The 11,479-nt window shown below is 37.5% G+C and overlaps 1 protein-coding gene across 2 annotated transcripts in view; it reads left to right on the top strand.

Annotated features, from left to right (window-relative positions):
* Positions 1–10,295: 10,295 nt before the first annotated feature.
* LOC108575704 (dual specificity protein phosphatase Mpk3) overlaps positions 10,296–11,479 on the top strand; it is a 2,097-nt gene continuing 913 nt past the window's right edge. Inside the window, exons 1-2 of one of the 2 annotated variants that reach the window (XM_017938583.1) lie at positions 10,296–10,720; positions 11,257–11,442. In XM_017938583.1, the coding sequence (XP_017794072.1) occupies positions 10,528–10,720; positions 11,257–11,442 (379 nt within the window). In that variant the 5' untranslated portion in view covers positions 10,296–10,527. Of the gene's footprint in view, positions 10,922–11,256; positions 11,443–11,479 lie in introns of both variants that reach the window. The other variant, XM_017938582.1, reaches the window with a different exon arrangement.

The raw sequence follows: 11,479 nt of genomic DNA, 5'->3' as shown, positions 1-11,479 counted from the left end.
TTCATCCCTAGTTCGTTTATTATTGAATATTTTTACGCGTTTAACTTATGCTTCTCCCTAATTCTCGTCGCGTATTTTATTCAAATGTTCTTATATTCTACAACCGAAAAAGATACGAATTCGCGTTTTTTCTTTTGATTCTTTCAATTTTTCACTCGCGTTCTACGAAAGTTTAGTTCAATAATAATATTGAAAATAATATAAATTCGCGGTTTCTCCCTTTCTGAATAAAACTGAAATAAAACTGAAATAAACACGGTATAATTTATCAATTTTCACAATTTTATTATAAATTTATACTTCCGACAATTTGTTATAACATTGCGTATAACAATTTATACGTTTTTAGAATATTCTTCAATGGAAACATAGGTTTTAGCGTTCTCGTTACTTACTCCTGGTTAAATTAATTTCGTAGGGATTACAAATCAGGTTGACCTGTGGTCATTTATCAAGATTAATCATAATAAAGCTGAAATTATTGTGTTAAATAATTTTTTTAATACGAATTAGGAATTTATTCAACGTTCGCTTGTTACAATACCATGAAATAAATTATATTATACGTTTTCTATATTTACACTAAATTTATCGTTCTATTTACATGTCATAACAATTATAACTACACGTTATGCTGCGTCCGTTTGTTTTTTTCTATGCAGTTCAACCTAATTTTCTTAAATTTACGTTGTGAGACAGTATAATATTTACAATTCTGTCGGAATTTTTGAAATTCAGAAAAACAGGTAAATTTCCATTGAATTTAAACGATATTCTCCACCAAACTGGACAAAGTATGTATAGAATTTTATACTTCGTGCATGATTATAGAATATCCTGTCCTATAATTTATTTGTAATTTTATATTTACATTTAGTTCTAATTCCAACTACTGCTAATGTTGTAATCTTATTCTTTGCTGAGTCGATAACGTTGGTAGCGACACGAAAATGGTAAGGATTTTCTCGGCCCCAAAGCCTCGGACAAAAAGTTGCATAAGATGTTAGATATATCCTGTACAGTCGTGCAAAGATACTTGAAATTTAAAATATTCAAAATGTTTACTAAATTAACAAATAAAATTGTGACTGTTTTTCCCATACCTACACAAAATCTGACAATGACAAAGAATTCAATCGGTAACTGCATGAAAACTCGACAATAAACTCCACCTATGATATTCACAACGTTTGCAAGAGAAGTTGATAAGTATAATATAATGCTTTTTTTATGGAATTACATTAAAAACATTTTTTACAGTAAATAACACGCTATTGTAATTAATTTAGAACTCGGACTATTAATATCACGATAATCGATAAATAATTGATTGGTACAGAGATAGCTTGAAAATTGATAAGGTGCCTCATTCTAAAAACGATTTCCCTAATTTATTATTAATATTAGACACATTTACGCGACTAAAATCGATATACCATCACGGACGGATATATCTATATACTAGTAGCGTAATACATATTAATTAACGAAAAATAGATTGTCTGCGTTCGTGGATTAATCGAATTTCAGTAATTTTATCGAATAGACAATCAAGTCGGAACACTTTTTCTCATTGATTATTTTCGTTTCAACTTTGACCCTTATGGCTAACCCCGTTCTGCTCTCACAGCAATCACGATTTCTACGCGAGAAAAGCATAAAACCAGAGTAGACAAGCAAAGTTTATCTTTAAACGCCAGATACGCATCGCAGTGGTGCAGTTCCTGCCTGCTACCAGCATAAAAATGTAAAGAGCTACGTACACTTGGAGTACCCAAAAATATTCGCATCTCCGTGATTTTTTTTTTTTAATGTAAGTATATTTCCAAAGTAAACGTTTCACCATTTAAAACAACGTATTTAAGTCTTAAAAATTTTGTTAACAAATATTAAAAGATAACGATGATACAGCTATTTTTATAAAATTTCTAAATTCAATTAGAGCAAAACCAAAAACATTAATAATAAAGGTTCAACAATTTTTAGAAATTTTAAAGTGAAACCTAACAAAGATTTTTAAAAAATGAAGTTTTTCGCTATTCCTAAGTATACATAGCCTCTCGATGAATTAATGGTTTGCGACAATCCTCCAGTCTGCCTGAACCAGAACGCCGCAGGCGAGTTATTCAATTAATTTTCAATATTCCAGCAATACAGAGTTATTTTTTCAAATCATAGACCGTTCGCAGACTATTCAGCGAGTTGTATAATTAATTCATAATATACCAACCGTACGTTAAACATTTTTTAATTAAAAATTCTTTCATTGTTGCTTAATTTTGATCCGCCACCCTCGCTGAACACCCTGTGCGCGAGTTTCGAGACCCGCCGCTTCGTTCACCGAATTAGTACAAATTGGCGGCGGGCAATCGTCGTAAATGCCGACTTCCGTCGATGAAAGTAATTAACTGGTGGCCTGTAGGCTGCGCGCAAAGTTCCTGGAAAAAGCGTGGCCTCGTGGGGGAGTAGAATCGCGTTCTTGTCCCACGAGCGAGCATTAAACCTCGCCGTCGTCGTGGCGTCGTTACACCTCAAAATCAATGAACCACTCTTCCCTGCCTCGCATTCCGTGCGCGTGCATCGGGGCTCAATTCATTCAGACTACGAGCTGTACTATGTAACGTTCACTCTTCCACCAACGATGAATCACCTCTGTTGCTTCTAACGGCGATTTCCAAAAACGGTCTTCGAATTTTCCTCTCCTTCGACGGACCTGAAATGTAGGTTTACTTTAGTGATCTGCGCAATTGTTATAATTAATGGACTAAACGATAAATTAGTATTTATTATTAGTTGTTGACTTCTAAAATTCGCTTCCTCCAATGAACCTAAAAAATAATTTTATTTCAGTAAATTATAAAATTCTAATAAACTTTATTAGAATAAACATTAAGAAATGTAAAAAATGTACAAACATTCACTTAAGAAAATTTCTTCTTTTCCAAAAAAAGGCGGACCAAACTGATCCTGAAGAATAATTTTATTACGAGTAAATCATCATATCACTAATAATCTCGAATGCGAATCTTCTGTGTAAATAATCTTTCTTCGTCTAAGAATCATTTCCTTTCTTCAGGTAATTTGAAGAAAATCGCACAATTTTCACAAATTGTATAAACGGTGCTGTCCAAAGAATAAAACTGAATCTCTTTATTATATTTATAAGCAAATTACGTATTGTAAGATATAAATACGTTATACGCATGGAATGGACGATCCCATATACATATGGATTATCGTTCCAATTCCTGGCAAGGTCTCCTCCTATGTACAGACAGGAAGAACAAAAACGGCACGGGATAATAACGAGAGCCCGTGGGCCAGCGTGGGTGCGAATGTATAAAGCTCTTTTCGCTTTCTCCATCCTGATCCCGTTCGCCTCTTCATTGATTATTTTACTTCACTACCTAGCAGCGTGTGCCGGCGCATTCTATATTAGCGTGTTACTTATACACAAACGAGCCACTATACGCGAGCAGTAAAGTATTCTTAGAGCCACTAATTAAACGCCCTTCCCATTGTCTTGTATCTCAGAGAAATATCATTTTACCGCAACGCCAACACTTTTGATCAGATCTAAAAGAAAATATGAAAATTCGATTATTGTAGCTTGACAATCGAACTGTATGTAAAATTAAAAATTATAAAAAATATCGAAAAAATGAAAGAAACTAAATACATATTTGGGAAATATGGAAAATGTTTAAAAAGTACAAAAGATACCGATATAAAGTTATAAAATGCGAGAAATTACGAAAAACAAAATTTTTATTTGCTCACCGATGTTCTATGGGTTGACCTCGATTTGCAACATAGAAGGACGCCATCATTTGCCATTATTCATCAAAGTTTTTTTTTGCAACTTGCTTTCATCCACCATTCTTTCACTTTGCAATAGAACATTCCTGAATATGACTCGAACACGATTTTTTATCGACCGATTTTTATCACGAAACACGATCAATGATTTATTAAACAATAAATAAATACTTTAAGTTACTTAACGTGATACGAGAGGCTTACAGATTCGAAAAAATTGCGAAAAACCGTTGAACAGAAGGATGGAGACCTCCACGGAGTCATAAATGTAATTTATGAAAAAATGGAAAATTATGAAAAATTCAACGATCATTCGAAAGCTTGATTAATAAGGAACAAAATGAAACGCACCTTTGCAAATTACCAGCCAAAATTTCTGCAATTTTCTTTTAATATTAGGGTAGCGTTGCAAGGAGTTGCAAAGATTGAGATGACAACAACTAAGAATAAAGTATTGACTTTTAATTGATGATAGATGATTAATATAATTATTATAAAAAAATACAAGCTGTTAGTTCACATCAGTGTGGAATAATTTATAACAGCATCAAAATATGTCAAACTTGGCGAGAAATCAGAATGAAATTATTAAATTAATTAATAAAAGCGGAAATGAAGACCGGTTAGAAGTTAAAACGGATCTCTCACGCTATCTATTTTTTAGATATTCCACTTTCGTTAATTAATGAATTATTAAATGAACCCTAAAATCTCAGAAAAATTGAAAAAGATGATATGGAATTGTCAGCTATATTAATCACTATTAAAATAAATAAAACATTTAAATTCATCGAATAACATTGTTGCGAATTTATCGTTGCCAGTTTGCGGCAGTATTAGAAAAATTTCAATCGATGCTTCAATGGAAAATAATGACAGTTTCAATGGCAATCTGTGGAAAGAATCCATTAAAAATTTTCAAGTGTCTGTCATCGTTCGAGAAGTTAGGTTTATGATTGAAAACCGATGTAAAACAGATGGAAGTAAGTGATTTATGAATTAAAGAACAAGTATTATTTTCTATATTCAGTAATTTATGGTTAGCGTTCGATCTATTTAACGGCCCGGTCTGTTTACCGCGCGTTTTGTGGCACGTGCCAATTTAACCGGTATAGAAAGTAACAAAGGGAACAAAGGAAGGCACAGGTAGTTTTACAAGGGAACGTGTCAAGTACTCAAGGATCATAACAACAGATATATAAGTGTATCCTTTCCAAAACTCGTTCAAAGGATAGGCTGTCATTCATACTTTGAAAGAAAATTGACGGAAATACGACCTCTAACCTATAAAAATTCATCGATAACATAATAACACTTGCATCGATCCGATATCATCAATTAAAGTTTGCATGATGAGACACAAGATACATTAATCATTCAGTTATTGCTAAAAACAGGTACTGTTAGAAATTTTTAGATTTTCCTAGCGTAGTTCCATTCGAATTATTTTTATTGAAAATACGATGGTGTGTGTAGGAAAGCCGTTCGTTTGTTTACCTTAAATAGCTCTCGAGAAAATTTAAATAACTGTTTTTAGACCCAAAGTATTGAATTTGATTAAAAAACGTCTATTATATTATTTATTTTACCGTGGTACTGAATTAAAAAAATTTTGCAAAAATTTCGCTTAACGTGAGGAAGTCTATCACGATGTTCGAACGTGCAGGAAAATTATGCAGCGTATACTACGTAAGTATGGTAAAAAGCTATTACAAGGTATTGTTAAGAATGTATTAAGAATTTATTTTTACTAAACATTCTTAGGACTGTTTGCATTCGAATTAATTTTCGCTGACATGTGTATCGACGATCGTGCACGTAAGAAAGTCGCCGGTTTGATTATTTCAAACACTCCTTGAAAAAATTCAAGTGGCTATTTCTGGACCCAAGGTACTGTATTCTATTGCAAGACACTCATTATATTACTTGTTTTTTCGCAGTATTGAAATAAAAATATTTTTGTAAAATTTTCATACACCGCTACGATGCCTCTCACGACGTTCGAACGTGTAGGTAAATTACATAGCGTACGTTAAGGAGGTTTAGCTTGTATTATTATTATAAAATATTTGTAAAGTTTATAAACAAGATTTTTTAACTTTTTATGATATTTCAGATGCGATTTTTTTCCCACTTCATTAATCAACTAGGACAGGATACGATCGTTCACAGAGAAGGGCTGCTTGTATACCTATGTAATTTGAATAATCCTGAAGAATATGTACCATACTTGGAAGTCTGTTTTCGTTTTTGTAGAGAACCCAGGATGTATACTATTTTTTATCACGATTCGTCCTTCATTTCATTTATTGTATTATAGAATTAAAGTTATTGTTACAGATCTTGCAAGGGCCAGTGTGTTTTTCACAACGTTGGTATGTTTTGAATAACTCTGTAGAGGACTTATTGTTAGACGACTATTTTTTTTTTACCTATAGTACTGCTCTTCAATCCAAAATATTTGTCGCGTTAGTCTTATCAGTATGGAAATTGAAATGAGAAAATTTTTGTAGTTTGAAGGAGTCTTTCACAATGTTGAGCCCACACTTAGCGAAGAAAGCTGCCGGATGCAAGAGAAGCGAGGAACGTCATTATCTTATCCCGAACCATTTCCTGTCAACCTGGGGCCGCTTTTCGTGGTAATCATACGCACATGCCCACGCCACCAGCGAACGTGCTCACGTACACGTTGGCGAGTGCGTGCACTAATGCCCGGCCAAGTGCCAGGGAGTATTACTTCCGGTGCGTACACCCGCCCCTGCTACCTCGATGTTGCTCGTCTATACGAGCAGTGTTTGACGTTGCTTCTGGCAAGCCACTGTGAACCCGATAATCGGTTTCCTTCTCCGGTAACCTGCAGGAATCAGACGCAACTAAACGCTAGGCGATGCTCAAGCCACGGATTTATGGAAACGGATGTTTCCTTTCCAAGATCCGCTCTTGACGTCCGCTCCTGCTTTATGCGTATGTTTTAACGTGTTTTTGAAAGGCAGGTTGCGGTCGGTCAGGCGTTTTCAGCCTTTCAGATTAATAATGTATCAATTAATACATTGACTACGAATTTTAGTTCATAATGTTAGAAACGAAAGAGCACACTTTGTTCTATGATATTGTCAAATGTACTAAACTATTTTATTAATTGTTTTTTACTTCGGTTTTTGTTAAATTTCTTAGAAATATTTTGAAAAATTTTTGTACATTTATTCAAACGTAATTCAACGTGCAAATTGTGATATAGTACAGAGAGCGAAAGTATACAAGAATTTTATGTAAATTCACTTGCTTATTGAATTTGAAATTAACAGAAGACATTGTGTAATTCAATGTGTTAATTATGATGTATAGAGGGAGTAAAAGTAAATATGATTTCCTTTTATATTCACTTGTTTATTGAACTTCAAACTAAGAGAAAAAACAATTACATATATTGCGTATATAATTATTATTTATCTTATTTGTGTGTAGTAATTGAAATCTTCATTGCAACTGAGTTCCTGCAGACGATATTCGTTTGATACGAAAAATTAGACGCTGGTCTACTGCACGAGTGAATTGACATTATGTAATTTTCAGGTTCAAAACATAATTGTGGTAAAAGTAAGGCGTGCTTCAATGATGGAAAGGGTATTCGTGAGAAAAGAGCAGCGAGGCATACTATAGAATCGTGATTGAGTAATGCCACGACTTCCGCGACTGCATCACGAAATACGTAATGCCTGTGCCACATTAAGTATGCACACCTGTTAAGGTCATCAACAGGTATCACTTACGTCATCTTAGCGTACACACACCGGGCCGTGTGACTGCCATAATGATATCACAGTGTGCACCTTAGGCCTTTCTCCCCCGCTGACTGCTGTTCGATAATCGCTTTAATGGGCCTCATTAGCGATGCACAGGGTCGAAAAATGCAGGCTCACGCCCCGGTCAATAGCTCGTCCGGTGGCTCAGGTACCTATATACAACCTGGTAACGTATACCTTTGGTACCCTTTGTCTATTCCAATTTCTAGCTAAATATAAGGTACAGCCTACGACCGTTATAATAGTCCATTTAATGCAGTCTGTAGTCTCAGGTTCTAATGTTGGACATCAGCTTGGACTAACAATGGTATTGCTATATATAGCAAAATATTCTACTATTTAGTACAATCCATATATTGCCTCTGTATGCAGCTATATTAAACACAGAGTCTAATAAAGGTACTCTTTATTTTCATACAGGCTACGTCAGTACAATAGTGACACGTTGCAGCCCCATCGAATATTAATAATAATGCAAGCTGGAGTAATTACTATTCCACGCGCGACTATTGAAAAATGTAAACGTAACAAGGTATCGATATACTGGTGTGGATTCTTACGTAAATCTCGCCGAGCGTCATTGATCGAAACGAGCGTGGAGCATCAAGGACGGCGTAGTACGCTCACCTTATCACGCTCCCACGCGATCGAATCGAAATTCGTCCCGTGGCTCTGTTGAAGGCCACCGACACGAGGCCCTTTTCATACCCCTCCCACCGACCAACTCTTTCTCCAGGCGACGTTCTCTCTAGGGGTCGCGACAAAGTGGCCCTGCGCGTGATCGAACGTGAAAATCTTCAACGACAGGCAGCCCAAATGAATGGAATGCCAGCCCACGCCTGAGAGCCGCCTGATAGGCTGCTCGATCCGAGGTGAGGTTTCACGTACAGTGCGACAGAACCCAGGGGCGTAATATTTAAAGGGTATCATTCAATGTTTGTATATTTCATTTCAAGTATTATATATGGTTATTTAAAGTATTTGTTCCTTGCAACTTGTATGTAGAATCTGGTATTTCTTGTCTTTTAAAGAAGAAAATTTAGGAATATCATTCATCCAATGGTCTAAACGTATTTACAAAGTTTGCAGATTACATACAAAATTAAATGAAATAATAATACTTTGCTCCAATGTTCTTAGTGTCTATGAAAACTTTATCAGGTGAAAAGTATGATATTTTGAAACTTTTACTCTAAATATATCCGCACTTGGAATAATTTGATTGTAATGTTTCAACAGATGGGGATGGAGATTCAATTCTTTGAGAACTATGAACTCCTACAAAATATCTAGTTAAACAAACAGAAATGGAAATAATACATAGTGCTCTATCTCCAAAGCTTCCACCATTAATAACATCGACCATAATCACCTGCGGACAATCTAAAAGGAAAATGGAAATTCTACGGGGTGACGGGGAGCATGCCGCCGTGCCTGGTCACAGCACGTGCACGCGAGTGTGTGTGCACGTCGATACGAAGTAGACTTCGGTAGACGGTGCCGTGTTTCTCGTAATAATATGCGCCCACGCACGCGTGAGAGAGTGAGCGTGTAGTGTACGCTGGTCCCCCGCCGTCTCCTCTCTTCAACATTGGCAGCGAGTCGGTCAGTACCGACCCCCGACCCATCTACCCACGCCTTGTTAATGAAAACATCTTTTGTCAATGAACTGACGTCAGTCTAGGCCATGATTGGTTGAGCGGCGTTGACCACGTGACCAAGCGCCAATCAATGCGTGGACCAGCTTCCCCTACGCTAAGCATGATCAGCGCCATTTGCCCATTCTGGACGGAAGAACGCTCGAGGTAAGGTGTGGCCTGCAGCAGGCTGGCTAGAAGGCCGCGTGAGTGCGAAAGAGGCAGTGTACTGCGCGGTTCTGGTCATCAAAGTGAGATAGAAGGTGTAGTAGAAGGCGAGAGGTACACAAGAATCGGCGAACGACAGAGAAGGAGGGAGACCAAGAGGAAGAAAAAAAGAACAGGAAGTCGACAGTACGGCAACCGAGGGAAGACGCGTCGAGGCAATGTTGGAGGGATTCGTGAGGTGAGGGCGACGGTCTCGAGTCGCGCTGCGCCGAGATACGGACCAATCTCACCGACGAAGTACCTCGTTCACTCGACCGATTCGAATCGACCGTTCACGCGGCTCCAGAAGCGTACGCGCAGCATCCCAGACCCAGAGAGAAGTCGATTGCAACGTCGAGTGTGAAGCACACGGTGAAGAGATACAACATATACAGAACGCGCGCGCGTCTGTCCCTCCAGTCAAGTGGATAATGCCACCGATGTCGGTTGGACAATACTGGACGTGGTGTCGAGTCGTTCAAAAAAATGGGCGAGGATGCATTTGCTAGGCGAGGCGAAACATTCCGCTACTCTCGCAATAATTGGACCTGTCGTCTTTATTTACAAAAGGATCAATAATCGAGACGAGCTGCAGGCGGCGGCGGCAGCGGAGTAGAGCGTATATACGGGGCATCGGAGTGCCGCAGGAAGTGATGGCAACACGTGAGGAATCGTTGAGTCGCGACAACTCCCGCCGTACAACTTCAAGTGCCATTTCTGTCCTATTGGATTAATTGTTTAAGGGTAGATGCATGGAACGCGTGCACATAGACGCGCGCGCGCGCTGATTCTTGTATATACACACTTGTCTTACACTGTACGTACAGCATGATGAACATGTAAGCAGAGTTGTTCCATGAGTTAGAATGATGTCACACTGAGGAATCAGTGATGAAGCGTTGCTCCAAAGTGCCATAGCAAGAAAAAGATTCCTTTTCATCCCTGTAAAATGTGTTTCTTGGAACATGATGGGAAATTAAATGAGATTGTAGGTGTGTTCTAAGAGGAGAAAAGTCAAAGGCCAAAGAAGCATCAGGAATTTCAGAATTAAAGCTTGCAACATGCCAGGTGGAAATGTTATGGAGGAGGATCTAGTGGACCCAGAGTGGCTTTTCAGAGAACTCAGATCCATTGATGGTCCGAACAAGCTGCTCATCCTAGACTGCAGGTCACATGCTGATTTCTCTGAGGCTCATATAAGGGGCTCTGTTCCTTTAGCTATACCTAGCATCATGTTGAGGCGGCTGGCAGCTGGTAAAGTTGATTTACTGTCAACAATAAGGTGCTTAGATCTAAGAAACAGAGTGGAAGTGTTTCTGTGTGGCGATGAGAGTAGTAGAGGGACATTTGTAGTGATTGGTGACTCTACAGACCCTGCGGGACATCAGGGTGAAACAATTCAAGTTTTATGTCGAAGACTTAGAAGTAGTGGAGGATGTGTAGCTATTTTAATGGGTAAGGAAACACAGAAATATGTCTTAATATTTCTGTTGTATCTTCAAGAGTTACTGATGCAAATAGCAAGTAGAGCAAACAACAATAGAGTACTGTTATTATGCTTGCTATACCAGAAACTTAAAGACCCTTATGCATATCAATTCAAACATTAAGAACAGTTGTGAATGAAATATTGATTTGTACGAAGGGTATTGTCGTTCAGCCAAACACTTAAATCCCTGCTATAGTTGCACCAAGTTTTCTTTATTCAACAATGCAGTGCATGTTATACTCTGTTATTATTTATTAATCTAATGTACATTCCTTACAATTTATTGATTTTTTCTTTACAGATGGTTTTAGAGCATTCAGAGATAGATACCCTGAATGGTGTGAAGGTAGTCAAGCAAATGGTGAAGGTGCCCCTGGTCAGGACTCCAATGAAGGTGAATTAATGGGTCTAAGATCTCTCAGAATATCCACACCGCCAACTAGATCATATTCTGACTCTGACAGTGATAGCACATGTGATTCTGTAGGTTAGTATCTCTTCTATAAACACCTGCAGACTGCTTC

Source organism: Habropoda laboriosa, unplaced genomic scaffold, assembly GCF_001263275.1.
Source record: "Habropoda laboriosa isolate 0110345459 unplaced genomic scaffold, ASM126327v1 scaffold295, whole genome shotgun sequence".
Classification (NCBI taxonomy): Eukaryota; Metazoa; Arthropoda; class Insecta; order Hymenoptera; family Apidae; genus Habropoda; species Habropoda laboriosa.
This window is presented reverse-complemented; position numbering and strand designations above follow the sequence as displayed.